This window comes from Macrobrachium nipponense, chromosome 41 (assembly GCF_015104395.2).
Source record: "Macrobrachium nipponense isolate FS-2020 chromosome 41, ASM1510439v2, whole genome shotgun sequence".
NCBI lineage: Eukaryota > Metazoa > Arthropoda > Malacostraca > Decapoda > Palaemonidae > Macrobrachium > Macrobrachium nipponense.
This window is the reverse complement of record NC_061102.1, coordinates 2,783,180-2,799,612: the sequence shown is the minus strand read 5'-3', so window position 1 is coordinate 2,799,612 and position 16,433 is coordinate 2,783,180. Positions and strand designations below refer to the sequence as shown.

At 40.6% G+C, this 16,433-nt stretch overlaps 1 protein-coding gene across 4 annotated transcripts in view; it reads left to right on the top strand.

The window, feature by feature from the left end:
- LOC135212430 (unextended protein-like) overlaps window positions 1–16,433 on the top strand; it is a 173,990-nt gene that overhangs the window by 127,189 nt on the left and 30,368 nt on the right. For all 4 annotated transcript variants that reach the window (XR_010313899.1, XR_010313900.1, XM_064245795.1 and 1 more), the window contains exon 7: window positions 15,163–15,340. Coding sequence is in view for 2 of the 4 variants with exons in the window: in XM_064245795.1 (XP_064101865.1) it covers window positions 15,163–15,340 (178 nt within the window). In the remaining 2 variants the exon portion in view is untranslated. The remainder of the gene's footprint in view (window positions 1–15,162; window positions 15,341–16,433) is intronic.

The following is a 16,433-nucleotide window of genomic DNA, read 5'->3' as shown; positions in this document are numbered from 1 at the left end:
AATTTGTTTAATATAGGACAACATGGTTTTGTACCCGGAAAAAGTACACAAACCCAACTGTTAGTCCACCGTGAGAACATATGCAAAAATATGAAAAGCGGAAATGAAACAGATGTGGTTTATCTAGACTTTGCAAAGCTTTTGACAAGGTAGACCATAATATATCAGCGAAGATATTAGAAAACATAATATAGTGGATAAAGTAGGAAGATGGTTTAAAAGAAATTTTTACACAACAGAAAACAGATAGTTATTGCAAACGATGAGAAATCGGATGAAGCTAAGGTAATATCCGGTGTGCCACAAGGTACGGTGTTAGCTGCATTACTGTTTGTTATTATGATTGCAGACATAGACAGTAATGTTAAGGACTCGGTAGTGAGTAGTATCGCCGATGACAGAAGAATAAGTAGAGAAATTACTTGTGATGAAGATAGGAACGCTCTACAAAGAGACCTTGTTGCAAGTATATGATTGGGCAGAGGTAAATAGGATGGTATTTAACTCTGATAAATTTAAATCAATAAATTATGGAGACAGAGAAGGAAAGCTATATGCATATAGGGGACCTAATAATGAGACAATCACAAATAAGGAAGCAGTTAAAGACCTTGGTGTGATGACGAATAGGAACATGTTATGCAATGATCAAATAGCAATTCTATTGGCAAAATGTAAAGCAAAAATTGGAATGTTGTTACGGCACTTCAAAACAAGAAAAGCTGAACACATGATTATGCTTTATAAAACATATGTTCGTAGTCCACTTGAATATTGCAATATGATATAGTACCCACACTTTCAAAAGGATATTGCACAAATAGAGAGTGTACAAAGGTCCTTTACAGCTAGAATAGAAGAAGTTAAGGACCTTGACTACTGGGAAAGACTACAATCCTTAAAATTATATAGTCTAGAAAGGAGAAGAGAACGCTACATGATAATTCAGGCATAGAAACGGATAGAAGGAATAGCCGAAAACATCATGGAGCTAAAAATATCAGAAAGAGCAAGCAGAGGTAGATTAATAGTGCCCAAAACTATACCAGGAAAAATAAGGAAAGCACGCAGAACATTAATCCACTACGCACCAGCATCGATAATGCAGCGTCTATTCAGTGCGTTGCCAGCTCATCTGAGGAATGTATCAGGAGTGAGCGTAGATGTGTTTAAGAATGAGCTCGACAAATATCTAAGCTGCATTCCAGACCATCCAAGATTGGAAGATGCAAAATATACCGGAAGATGGGCTAGCAACTCTCTGGTAGACATTAGAGGTGCCTCACACTGAGGGTCCTGGGGCAACCCGAACAAGATGTAAGGTCTCTCTCTCTCTCTCTCTCTCTCTCTCTCTCTCTCTCTCTCTCTCTCAATGGATGGAATTCCTGCTATTTTGTTAAAGAAAGTAGTTCATTCTATCGCAAAGCCACTTGCAATATTATTAAGACAAAGTGTAGATACAGGCAAGATTTATGATGAGCACAAATTAGCATATATTACCCCTACTTTCAAAAGTGGATCAAGACTAGAGGCAAGTAATTATAGGCCTGTGAGTCTAACATCACATATTATGAAAGTGTATGAAAGGGTAATGAAGAAAAATATTATGAAACATTTAATAAAAAATAATTTGTTTAATAAAGGACAACATGGTTTCGTACCCGGAAAAAGTACACAAACCCAACTGTTAGTCCACCGTGAGAACATATTAAAAAATATGAAAAGCGGAAATGAAACAGATGTGGTTTATTTAGACTTTGCAAAAGCTTTTGATAAAGTAGACCATAATATATTAGCGAAGAAAATTAGAAAACACAATATCGTGGATAAAGTAGGAAGATGGTTAAAAGAATTTTTACACAACAGAAAACAGATAGTTATTGCAAACGACGAGAAATCGGATGAAGTCAAGGTAATATCCGGTGTGCCGCAAAGGTACGGTGTTAGCTGCAATACTGTTTGTTATTATGATTGAAGACATAGACAATAATGTGAAGGATTCGGTAGTGAGTAGTTTCGCAGATGACACAGAATAAGTAGAGAAATTACTTGTGATGAAGATAGGAACGCTCTACAAAGAGACCTTAAAGTATATATTTGGGCAGAGGTAAATAGGATGGTTTTTAACTCTGATAAATTTGAATCAATAAATTATGGAGACAGAGAAAGAAAGCTATATGCATATAAGGGACCTATAATGAGACCATCACAAATAAGGAAGCAGTTAAAGACCTTGGTGTGATGATGAATAGGAACATGTTATGCAATGATCAAATAGCAACTCTGTTGGCAAAATGTAAAGCAAAAATGGGAATGTTGTTACGGCACTTCAAAACAAGAAAAGCTGAACACATGATTATGCTTTATAAAACATATGTTCGTAGTCCACTTGAATATTGCAATATGATATGGTACCCACACTATCAAAAGGATATTGCACAAATAGAGAGTGTACAAAGGTCCTTTACAGCTAGAATAGAAGAAGTTAAGGACCTAGACTACTGGGAAAGACTACAATTCTTAAAATTATATAGTCTAGAAAGGAGAAGAGAACGCTACATGATAATTCAGGCATGGAAACAGATAGAAGGAATAGCAGAAAATATCATGGAACTAAAAATATCAGAAAGAGCAAGCAGAGGTAGATTAATAGTGCCCAAAACTATACCAGGAAAAATAAGGAAAGCACACAGGACATTAATCCACTACGCACCAGCATCGATAATGCAGCGTCTATTCAATGCGTTGCCAGCTCATCTGAGGAATATATCAGGAGTGAGCGTAGATGTGTTTAAGAATAAGCTCGACAAATATCTAAACTGCATCCCAGACCATCCAAGATTGGAAGATGCAAAATATACCGGAAGATGTACTAGCAACTCTCTGGTAGACATTAGAGGTGCCTCACACTGAGGGACCTGGGGCAACCCGAACAAGATGTAAGGTCTGTAAGGTAAGGCCAAGGGTTATATAAATAATGATAAAATGAATAGCTAAAATTCTTTTCGTAACTATTTTTTTCACTTCTGATTTCATTTATCTAATTCCTTTGTTATCTTCGAGAAGAGTATGACCTTTATTTATTTATTTATTTATTTATTTATCTATTTATTTATTTATATATCTATCTAAGTGCTTATATACTTATATATCTATCTAGTTACCATGAACATTTATTTATCTATCTATCTATCTATCTATCTATCTATCTATCTATCTATGTATCTATATCTTTACTTATTTATTTGTAAATGTGGCTTATCAGATTGGCAGCATTCTTTTTTGTGATTATGTTTTGCTGTACTGCTTTCGCTTACTCGTTCAAGTTGATTATAATTCTTGGAAGGCTACAGGAGGACAGACTGAATAAGTAATTAACTTGTGCCTTTTAAAGAATATTTACTCAGCTTTGAAAGAGAAAGACTCGTCGGTATCAGTATATTTGAATCGTGTTTAATAGTGAAAATATTCCTTGAGAGAGAGAGAGAGAGAGAGAGAGAGAGAGAGAGAGAGAGAGAGAGAGAGAGAGAGCTGTGCTTAATAATGAAAATTTTCTTAGTTAATTTGAGAGAGAGAGAGAGAGAGAGAGAGAGAGAGAGAGAGGAGAGAGAGAGATCTGGGCGTAATAATAATAATGAACTTTTTCCTTGTGTGTGTGTGTGTCTGCGTTTGTGTGTGTAAGAGAGAGAGAGAGAGAGAGAGAGAGAGAGAGAGAGAGAGAGAGACTGGGTGTATCATCATTACCTTCTGGCCGCTTGCCTAGACTTGTCTAGATAAGAACCCTTCCCGGAATGTTACGTCAAGTGGTACAGTATGACTCTACATATAGTATATACATAAGGCGAGGCCTCACCGTAGGACTGTATAATTAGATCGCTGTCAGATTTACTGTATGAAGATCACGATAACATTAAAAATCTTTCATTTTTTATTTTTTATTTTTTTCTCAATGGGAGGTTGTAATTCATTTTATTCTTTTGGTGAATCGTTTGATCATTTGCATCTCGTTTTGTCAACAGTGCTCCCGGATATCGGATTCGTAGTTTGATTACTCGACTGAGAAATGAGTAGGAGTTCCTACTAAGTAGTAGAAGGAATTTATTGTTCAGTTGAGATCCTACACACACACACACACACACACACACACACACACACACACACACACACACACACACACAAGACCAGTAGGAGCTTATTAAAAAAATGCGTTCGTGCTAAAAAATGAGTAGGAACTAATTTTTCAGTTGAGTTTCTACTTAGAAATGAGTAGAAACTAATTTTTCAGTAGAATTCCTTCTACAAAAATGAGTAGGAACTATATTTTTCAGTCGAGTCCCTACTAATAAAACTAGTTAGAACTATGTTTTCAGTCGAATTCCTACTACAAAAATGAGTGGGAACTATATTTTTCAGTCGCATTACTATTAAAAAATCGAAATAAGTAATTTCAGTCGAATTCCTGCTAAAAGAAAATAGCAGGAACAAATTTCCAGTCGAGTTCCTATTAAAATATTAAACTAGAAGCTATTTTCAGCCGAATTCCAACTAGGAAAAAAAAAGTAGCAACACAAAGCCTCTGACGCAACTCCTTGGAAAATTCGGCCGGTGTCATCCGGTTCAAGAAAGTGGCCCGTAGCCTGGGGCAGGTCCAGTTCTGCATCTTGCAGATACCCGGAATGCCCCAGTGCTTCCATGCGCATGCCCGCATTCCTCGTGAATGGGCTCCCTTGAACAAGCCTCTCAATAGGGCGTTGAGCTCTTGCCTCTCTGAAATAACCTCTCTAGCCTTCCTTAGTATCTTCTTTAGGTTTTCTCTTGAATAGTGTCTTTAGCCTCTCTTGAATAACCTCTTTAGCCTCTCTTGAATAGCGTCCTCAACCTCTCTTGAATAACATCATTAACCTCTCTCGAGTAACCTTTCAAGAATTAGATGCAGAGTAGCAGCCAGCGCAAGGCCTCTTGGCAGATCGACCTCTGAGGAATGAGTAGAAATGACACCTCGGAATCCTGAGGGAATGTTACAGGAACCAAGGGGGAAAGTAAACAGGAAGATATTCCGAAGTGGCTTGTTCTTTGTTATATAGGCGTTTTATATAGCTTCAGTCGTATGCTTGTATAAGTTATACTAGCATATCTCCCTTCAGTAATTGATATTAATACACGGCTAATATTATTTGTGTTAGGAGTGATCTTGCATTCAAACCAGCTAAGATATAGCTGTTACTCATACGTAAAAGAGAGAGAGAGAGAGAGAGAGAGAGAGAGAGAGAGAGAGAGAGAGAGAGAGAGAGAGAGACGCAGCAATTTCTTAACGAGCAATTTTCTTGGAGTGATCTTCCATCCAAATCTAAGACATATAGCTAAGATATTAGCTGTTACCTAATACGTAGAGAGAGAGAGAGAGAGAGAGAGAGAGAGAGAGAGAGAGAGAGAGAGAGAGACGCAGCAATTTCTTTAAACAGCAAATGCTCTTCAACGTTCTATTACCTAGACTACGGAGGCCAGAGAAGGAAACAGGGACCTCTGCATGGGAAATGTCTCCTACGGATCTAGCTGCATTGGAGGCAAAAGGGGCGCCTCTCTCTCTTTAAAGAGAGAGCCTTGGATTTTATGTAACCCATTTTACGGGGAAAACTCTCTCTCTCTCTCTCTCTCTCTCTCTCTCTCTCTCTCTCTCTCTCTCTCTCTCTCCTCCTCCGACCTTGACATTGAAGCTTCACGGCGATCAATGCTGTTCGCTTTCCTCCTCCTCTTCCTCTCCCCCCCCCTCTCTCTCTCTCTCTCTCTCTCTCTCTCTCTCTCTCTCTCTCTCTCTCTGTGGCTATTGTTTGGGGGGGAAAGCGCTTGATCCATCCCTCGTATAGTTACCATGTTTCACTTCGGCCGACATCTTGGAGAAGCTTGCTTTATATTTTTTAATATTTTTTGTTTGTTCCTGTCTTTGTGTTTTCCCTCCTCGATCCAGCCGTGTGTATTCTCATTGATTTGCGTCTCTCTCTCTCTCTCTCTCTCTCTCTCTCTCTCTCTCTCTCTCTCTCTCTCTCTCTCTTTCTGGCTTGCTTCTATGACATATAGATATTTTTATAGCTATGTTACTCTATCATAGCTCGTGAAGACGTAAAAATTCTCTCTCTCTCTCTCTCTCTCTCTCTCTCTCTCTCTCTCTCTCTCTCTCTCGTAATAGGGAGGCTAGGGGGACGTTCTTTTCAAATTGATAATTATTGATTAGCTTCGTTTGAAAACATCGAGAGAAACCTCCTAATAATTCCTAATGCTCTAGTCCTCGTTGCTTCAAACTCTCTTGCCCCAAAATGCCCACACAGGCTCTGGCATCTCGGGAACCGCAGTGTCAAGTTTGCGTTGCATGCGCCAGCAGGCTCTCTCTCTCTCTCTCTCTCTCTCTCTCTCTCTCTCTCTCTCTCTCTCTCTCTCTGTCTTCGTCTTCTTCTATTCTGCATCTCTCCTTTATGTCGCAAACTCTTCCGTGCCTTTAAGAAGTTTGCATTCGCTCTCTCATACATTTCTTATTTCTGTCTTTGTGTGTGTGTTTGTGTGTTTGTCCCTTCCAGCTTTCGCTCTTTGTCGGTTCCTCTCCGTCAGTTCCAGGATCCTTTATTCCTCTTGTTATTTGATTGAGTTATCCCCTTTTCACACACTGCTGCTTTTGTGTGATAACTCTAGTGACACTATTTTTTATTTTTTCTTCTTTGTTTCTTTATCCTCCTGATCGCTTTGTCAAGACCCATTCCAGGCGCCTTAAAACCTTTGTCTAGGCTCCTGAGACCTTTTGTCCAGACACCTTGGCTCTGTCTAGGTACCTTAGACCTCTATCTAAGTACCTTAGTCCTCTATCTAGGTACCTTGGACCTCTGTCTAGGCACCTTATGTCCCTGTTTAGGCTTCTGAGGCCTGTTGTCTAGGTACCTTAGACCTCTGTCTAGGCAGTTTATGCCTCTGTCTAGGCTTCTGAGACCTCTGTCTAGGCACGTTGGACCTCTGTCTAGGTACCTTATGTCTCTGTCTTGGCTTCTGAGACCTCTGTCTAGGCACCTTGGACCTTTGTCTAGGCTCCTGAGGCCTTTTGTCTAGGCAGCTTTGGCCTCTATCTAGGCACCTTAGAACTCTGTATAGGCACCTTGGACCTCTGTCTAGGTACCCTAGACCTCTGTCTAGGTACCTTAGACCTCTGTCTAGGCACCTTGGGCCTCTGTCTAGGCTCCTGAGATCTTTTGTCTAGGCACCTTGTACCTCTGTCTAGGCACGTAAGTCCTCTGTCTAAGCACCTTAGACCTCTGTCTAGGCACCTTGGGCCTCTTGTCTAGGTACCTTAGACCTCTGTCTTGGCTCCTTAGGTACCTTAGACCTCTGTCTGGGCTCCTGAGATCTTTTGTCTTGGCACCTTATACCTCTGTCTAGGCACCTTATACCTCAAGTCTACGCACGTTAGTCCTCTGTCTAGGCACCTTAGACCTTTCTGTGTACCGTAGACCAAAATGAAGAGAAACCTCATTTTCATTTTCTTTTTCTACGGCCTTTCTATTGACTTTTGTGTCGAGTTCAGCCCAAGACGTCCCGCGAAAGACATTGCCCCTTTACGATCGATTCGGGAGGATCAGGACGACCTTCAAGTCCAGTACTGTGGAAGTATTCCACGGTTTCAATAGGCCACCTACTACTACGTATGGTTTCTCTCGACCCGCTGTCGAATGCGCTTTGATATTCTCTCTTGTTTCCTTTTATTTAAAAGCTGTTTTTTTTTTTTTACATCTGTGCGGAGACTTGAAGGCTGTATGGCGTTCGGGCATCGGGGGTATATTCATCTATCGTGATGAGCTTCGTTGGCCTTTGGTGTTTTGACGCATCTGCTTTTGAGCTTGTAGTCGTCAGACCTCATAAATTTTGAAGTAAACCTACCTCACGAGAACTCAACTTTTCCGCGCATGACCTTTGACCCCTTTGCCTTTATTTACACCTTCTGGAGTTGGTGTGACCTGGGCAATTGAACTCCTAGTAATATGACACGGGGAAAACGCTTGACCTGTGCCATATCGTATCTGAGGTCATGGCTGAAAAGCTCTTTATCTCGTTCAGTCGTGAATTTATTACGAAATATACTCTGTAACTTATCTTCCTGAGAACTGTATCATAGGAGAGGTTTGACTAGTCTCCCTGACCTTAAAAGATCTTAAGTGACTTGCCATTAATGTAATGTAGGATTCCACCTGATCTCTTCTGTCTGTAATTCCTGGTATATCTTCGTTTACTTGTTTCAAGTGAACACCAAATTCTTTGGAAGCTTGAATTTCAAAAGGAAGACATCAATCAGTTCACACTGCAAGCAAGATGGTTCCCTGAATTTCTGTAACTTCTGCCCTTTGTGATTACTTAATACGTCTGTAACTTCAGTTCCTGGAACTCATTAGAGTGGCCTGACTAGACCTGGGCAGTTTTGTCCTTCTCAGTTTCCAGAAATAGATAAATAAGTATATAGATAAATAAATGAAGCTGATTTTCCTGTCGGTACTCTTCACTTTCACAGGGAAATGGAAGAAAAGAAGAGAGAGAGAGAGAGAGAGAGAGAGAGAGAGAGAGAGAGAGAGAGAGAGAGAGAGAGAGAAACTCAAATCCTCAGTCTTAAGGACGAACATTTCCATGACTGGTATGTTTGGGATTTCTTGCCTCACTCACGACCAGCAGCGTTTCATGCGTTTGAAAGAGAGAGAAAGAGAGAGAGAGAGAGAATGTTGCCAGCTGATGCTTTTGCAACCTACCTCGCGCCCTGTTTCTGAATCTTGACCCCCCTGCCTTTTTATTATTTTTATTTCCCGGCTCGAAGGAGAAAAATCCGAAGGCAAAAAGGTATGGAAGGAGGAGGGGGAACTTGTTATTTATATACTCTGTGGTCGGGTCTTTCGACATCACATGAAGTCAGGCATGGATTGAAAGGATCGGTGATGCAAGTTTGAATGTAGCCCCTTTCCTCCCTCCCTCCCTCGTAGGGTGGAGGGAGGAATAATTTACGACCACCACCTCCTCCTCCTCCTCGTCGTCATCCAGTCGAGGTTTTTGTGACGATGTTGATGTGTGTATGAAAAGGGGTCAAATGATTTAGGATGAAGTCCCCTGAATTTTGCAGCCAGATTCGCTTTACAAAAATTCCTCGACGTGAGGAAAAAGGACAGAAACTTGTGAAGGAAGGACGTCGATGACTCATAATTCCCCTTGATTTGATTTGGGGGGGGGGGGGGTATTCAGTTGAATGTCATTGTATTCATTCATTTGTGTATATGAATTTTAAATGTTTCCATATGTGTTTCTCGCACTGCGTGACTTCAAGAGTGATTCAGGTATCTCTAGATGGTAAAAAAAATTGTCAAAAGTAGTAAAAAAAATAGTCCAAATAGTTTTGAAGATAATTCGACTCTCCTTAGATATAGATAATGAAAATAGTTCCGTCTTCCGCCCCAGGTATTTCTGAAATATACCCCCACTTTTTTTGTGGGGGCGGGGGCGCGTGTCCTGGAATCCTTAGGGAGAGTCGATTGGCGGAAGGGCAAAGAGGAAAAGTTTCATTATTGCGGCCATGCGCCTCTGGAATGCCATGGTGGCCTTCTTAACCCCCCCCCCCCACCCCCTCCCCCCCCCCCCCCTCCCCCGCCCCCCCCCCCAAACTTTCCAAGGGTCAACTTTCTACCCTTGATTTCCTTCGTCTCTCTCTCTCTCTCTCTCTCTCTCTCTCTCTCTCTCTCTCTCTCCGACCTCCAGCAATGCCGTATTCCGCTCGACCATTAAAAATTTCATTCCAAGTCCGCCGGCATTTACTCTGGGCGATTCCATTTTCTCATTCCAAGCTCCGCTTTTTTTCCCCTTTGAGCATTCCAGTTTGTCATTCCAGCTCCTGTCTGCTGTCTCTGGAATCCCGTATTTCCGTTCGACGCCGTCATTTGAACTTCCAGATTTATCATCTCATTCCTTGCGCGGCCTTTGGGGTATATACTGTTTCTCAGTCTAAATTCCATTTCTCTGGAATATTCCGTCCCGCTTTCCAGCCATTATTCCCGTCGAGCATTCCAGTTCTTCACAGCAAGTTGGAATTCATGAGAAATTCGATTCTCACTTCAAATGTCTCATTCAGAATTCCAGATTTTCAGTACCAATAAGCACTGTAATTTCTCTCTCTCTCTCTCTCTCTCTCTCTCTCTCTCTCTCTCTCTCTCTCTCTCTCTCTCTCTCTCTCTCTCAGATGAATGCAGGTCGTGCAGATTACTTATATATATATAATGTGTTACAAGAAAAAAAGACTCATGCAGTCTTTAAATTTTACGTTATTTTTTTCTTTTTTTGTCAGATGTAAATAATAAAAATTTTACATTTTTTTCACATATTTTGCCGGAAGTAAATAATAGACATTTTACATTATTTTTTACATTTTACATTTTTGCATACTCTGTCGTATGTATGTAGATAATGTACATTTTACATTTCACATGATTTTTTACTTTTTATCACATTTTACATTTTTCTTTACCTATTTTGCCGGAAGTAAATATTATACATTTTACATTATTTTTACATATTGAATTTTTAAAAAAATATATATTTGGTTATTATATATATATATATATATATAGAATATATATATATATATATATATGTGTGTGTGTGTGTGTGTGTGTGTGTGTGTGTGTGTGTGTGTGTGTGTGTGTGTCCCTTTTGCTCTTGGGTATGTGATTTAATCATTCAATTACTGATCCAGTTTTACACTGATTTACATTAGTGTAAAACCACCGCCAACTGTAAGTTCGTCTTGGAAGTCTTGATGGTTGAGAATTAACTCATCCTGACTTCGCAATATGGCTGCTGTAGATTTACCTGATATTTTTTTATATTGTTATTTCCTTGAATATTGCCCCCATGCATCTGTAAGCTGCTCTACAAGTTCTGTGCGGTGTTTTTTTTAATTGTTTATTTATTTATTTTTTGCGCCAGCTGCATACCTTTCTTCATTTTACTTTTATACACACACAAACACACACACACACACACACACACACACACACACACACGGGCACAAAAGCACCAGTTATATTCGGCGTAGAGAGGAGGGAGGCGCCCTTCAAAAGGTGAAACTGTTCTTTGGGGGGGGAAGCTTTGCCCATGACCTTCCTTACTGCTGTGCCCTCCCCCGTCTGCCCTCCTCCGTTATCACCCTTCTCCGCTTGTACTTTCTCTCTCTCTCTCTCTCTCTCTCTCTCTCTCTCTCCTCTCTCTCTCTCTCTCTCTGTCATTTATTCCTTGCATTCTTTTCATTAATTTGCATTCGGTTTCAAATTTCACATTAGAACTTTTATCCCTCCTCCTCCTCCTCCTCCTCCTCCTCCTCCTCCTCCCCCTCCCCACAATCCTCTGTTATCCGCGTCTCCTACGAAAGTCGTACTGAATTCATTCTTTAATTTTATTTTCGTTTTCATTGCTATTCTTTTCTAAAAGGACACATCCGCAGTTTAATCATAATAATAATGATAATACTGAAGGGATGAGACAGGATACAAATACCTGGGAATAATGGAAGGAGGGGATATAAAACACCAAGAGATGAAGGACATGATCAGGAAAGAATATATGCAGAGACTCAAGACGATATTCAAGTCAAAACTCAACGCCGGAAATATGATAAAAGCCATAAACACATGGGCAGTGCCAGTAATCAGATACAGCGCAGGAATAGTGGAATGGACGAAGGCAGAACTCCGCAGGATAGATCAGAAAACCAGGAAACAAATGACAATACACAAAGCACTACACCCAAGAGCAAATACGGACAGACTATACATAATACGAAAGGAAGGAGGGAGAGGACTACTAAGTATAGAGGACTGCGTCAACATCGAGAACAGAGCACTAGGGCAATATCTGAAAACCAGTGAAGACGAGTGGCTAAAGAGTGCATGGGAAGAAGGACTAATAAAAGTAGACGAAGACCCAGAAATATACAGAGACAGGAGAAAGACAGACAGAACAGAGGACTGGCACAACAAACCAATGCACGGACAATACATGAGACACACTAAAGAACTAGCCAACGATGACAATTGGCAATGGCTACAGAGGGGAGAGCTAAAGAAGGAAACTGAAGGAATGATTACAGCGGCACAAGATCAGGCCCTAAGAACCAGATATATCCAAAGAACGATAGACGGAAATAACATCTCTCCCATATGTAGGAAGTGCAATACGAAAAATGAGACCATAAACCACATAGCAAGCGAATGTCCGGCACTTGCGCAGAACCAGTACAAAAAGAGGCATGATTCAGTAGCAAAAGCCCTCCACTGGAGCCAGTGCAAGAAACATCAGCTACCTTGCAGTAAAGATCCTCTGGGTCTATGGTATCAGAACAGATAGGGTGATACATGCAAAAAGACCAGACGTGACGTTGATTGACAAAGTCAAGAAGAAAGTATCACTTATTGATGTCGCAATACCATGGGACACCAGAGTCGAAGAGAAAGAGAGGGAAAAAATGGGTAAGTATCAAGATCTGAAAATAGAAATAAGAAGGATATGGGATATGCCAGTGGAAATCGTACCCATAATCATAGGAGCACTAGGCACGATCCCAAGATCCCTGAAAAGGAATCTAGAAAAAGTAGACGCTGAAGTAGCTCCAGGACTCATGCAGAAGAGTGTGATCCTAGAAACGGCGCACATAGTGAGAAAAGTGATGGACTTCTAAGGAGGCAGGATGCAACCCGGAACCCCACACTATAAATACCACCCAGTCGAATTGGAGGACTGTGATAGAAAATAATAATAATAATAATAATAATAATAATAATAATAATAAATCTCTCACGTTTTGTGCCAATTCACTGGTGTTTGCTTTCTCGCAAATGCGATGAGGTAAATACAGGAAAGAAGAGACCCCACTTATTAAGAGATAAATTAATTAATAATTTACCAAATATATAAAAAAAAAATAAATTAAAGAGCAAAGAAAATGGTATTAGGGTTGTGATGTCTTGCACCTTCACTTGAACTTCTGAAGGAGTTCCTAATCGCACCACCTCCCCTCTCTCTCTCTCTCTCTCTCTCTCTCTCTCTCTCTCTCTCTCTCTCTCTCTTCTCTCGGGCGGGGAACCTCAATTCATTCATTTCCTCTTATACCAAACTCCGTGACCTCCATCTTCCAACCTCACAGAGGTCCCAGAGTCGAATTTTGAAGGTCGGGTGGTCATCACATCGCTGCTGCGATGTTGCTAAGGGGAGGAGGCCCTTGGGCCTTTAAAGAGAATAATGCAGTACACTGCACTGCCTGATGCCGGTTGGGGGCGGGTATGCATTCTCTCTCTCTCTCTCTCTCTCTCTCTCTCTCTCTCTCTCTCTCTCTCACACACACACACACACACATATATATATATATATATATATATATATATATATATATATATATATATATATATATATATGATGTATAATTTTACTGCTTTCATTGGTGGGGCCGATTGGTCGTCCTATAGATAGATAGGCTGGGCCTGAACCAACCTGCATATGATTGTGTGTGTGTGTGTGTGTGTTATTTAACCAGCGCGAGGTCTGACCAACCATAATAACATTTATTTGCAGGATGGTTTTGTAACTATGCTTCAGATTCTATAACATTAGCTCAGTCAAAGCAGTGGTAATCATAACAAACTGATCAGTAAATCCAGCAGTTAGGAGAAGACAAAAAAGTCGATGACGGCAGTAGCAGAAATGACGGTCCAGCGGTAATGAATGATCCTGTTGAACCCTCACCCCCACCCCCTACTGGGGAGCCCATGGAGCTTGGAGGCCAATTGTCTCCCTGAGCGAGCCACCCTGACCTTGACCTTGAAAGCTCCTTGAAGCACATCACTTTGAGGAGCTGATGATGATGATGACTGTTAAATCACCTGCCTTGGGGAATTGGGTGAGGGGCCCATGGGTTTGGTGGGAGGAGCCTTCGGCTTTTGGGTGGGAGGAGGAGGGGCCTAGGGTTTGTGGGAGGGCCCTAGGGTTTTTGTGGGAGGGATCCATGGGTTTGGGGGAGGGTCTCAGGGGTTTTGGGGATGGGCCCATGGGTTTGGGGGAGGGTCCCAGGTGGTTTTTGGGGGAGGGGCCCAGGCTTTGTGGGAGGGGCCTCAGGATTTTAGTAGGCTATAGATAGGCGGGTCCAAGGCAAAAGGTTGTTCAGTCAGACGAACCTGTTACATGATACGTTGTTTTTGTTATGATGAAGCTTAAGATGAAAGACGCAGGTCACAATTCTGATAGATGGAAGTGTTTCATTTTTTGCATTTAAAAGTCCTATTTTTCTTTTTATACTGGAAGTCTAAAGTGTTGTATGTATCAAGCAGGCATCCAACGGGTTTGTAAGATGCAAATGTTGAGAGAAAAGACGACTAAGAGTCAAAGAAAGAACAAAGCGGAAGAGGAAGAAGTGAGAGAGAGAGAGAGAGAGAGAGAGAGAGAGAGAGAGAGAGAGAGAGAGAGAGAGAGAGAGAGAGAGAACTATGAGACGAAGTATGACGCGCATTTCATCCCCGCGATGGCTAGGTCAACGGAACAGTTTCACCTTCACCCAAACCGCTAGCTGATTCCTGAAGCCCCTCTGGGCACAAGTCACCTCCTCCTCTCCTCTCGATGTTGTACCTGTGTGGAATGAGTGAGTCAGTGAGTGATTTTAGGCCTCCTCCTCCTCCTCCTCCTCCTCCTCCGGGCTATGAAAGGGTGACTCTTTCTTTCATCTCGGCTTTCGCAATTTTCAGTGCTCGGATATGAGACAAGTTACTCGATTTTTTATTTTATATTGTTTTTTAAATATTTCGTGTGGGTTCTTTGCTGAGCAAGAGACCGTGCTTTGATGCACGTAGAGTCCAGGGATCTTCACGTTTTGTAAGAATGATTGAGGATTTCTTTAGTATTTTTATCGTTATTATTCTTCCCTGTCTGTGAGTTTAAAACTTTTTGGCCATCGTTTATGTTTACAGATAAAACCTAACAGCTCCTTGTAGTTTTATTGATTTTATTCAAGTTTAAAAAAAAAAAAACTTTCCTTTGTCGTTCTGTAGTTTTGCAAGTAGTGTTGATGATTTTATTCAAGTTTACAACAAAAACACAACTTTCCTTTTCTGTCAACAGTTGCAGGTGACCCACGATCACATCGATCTGAAGACGGAGGAGCAGAACATCATCTGCGGTGCCCTGGAGTTCCATAAGAAGACCGTGGGAGAGGTCATGACCAAGCTGGACGACATCTACATGCTGAGCGTCGACGCCTGCCTCGATTTCAACACGATCAATGAGATGATGCAACAAGGTAAAAAAAAAAAAGAAAAGAAAAGAAAACGACACACTTTTCGTACCTTACGTCCGTGTAGCTGCTGTAACCTTTAGAGGGAAAGGAAGAGATTATTTGTGGATTTTTACGGATTGGGTAATGGTTATCGTTCAGGTATGCGTGAAATGAGTTCGTCGTCGTAAGGCTTCCCTCCCGTAACCCACGACGACGACCCCCGATGTGTTTTTGTTTTTGTTTTTCGATTGATAACCTCTTCCTGGTGAGTCACCCGTTTCAGAGATTTGTACCGCATGATTAGCGTAGTTAGGGTAGTCGCATTTCTTTGTAATAAGGTGATTCATTAATTGTCTTTTGTGAGATTTCTAAGTTTTAGCGGATATGGCAATATGGAGTTAAAGTTTGAATGGTGACTTGTACCAGACGCTTACTATAGAGAATATTAGAGATTTGGGTAATGCATTTTTTTCATTAGGTTATGGAACTTATTCAAGGAAAAGAGTTCTGTTATCACCTATATATTTAAATTAACAGTTTACACTTGGTTAGAAATCGTCATTTGTAGTAAATGTTAACATAATTATGTTTATGAACATATTATGGAGAAAATGTATTACTAATAGAGAATAAGATATAATAAATAGTTTTGCAAGAGGAACTTGTGAATACATGATTATTTAATTATAAAACTTATTCAAGGAAAAGAGTTCTGTTGTCTCCTGTATATTTAAATTAACAGTTGTACATTTGTTTAGAAATTGTTCATTTTGTTGTAAATGTTGACATAATTACATTTAGGAACAAGAACAAAATATATTACTAATGGAGAACAAGGTGTAATAAATGGCTTGTCAAGAGGAACATTCAATACATGACACCTGCATCATTTAAGAGCACCCCCTCCCCCCCTTCCAAGAAAAATCAAGAATGCAAAGAGGTGTTCATTTAGAACCAACTATGACACCTGATCCCAAGTTACTCGTGAAACCTGTAGATGCGATGCACAGCTCTCTAATTTCTCTTTCAAATTGACAGTTTACACTCTGTTAGGAACTTAATTTTTGTGTCTAAAATTTTTTATTCTAAACTTCGACAAAACATGAAAAAATATAAC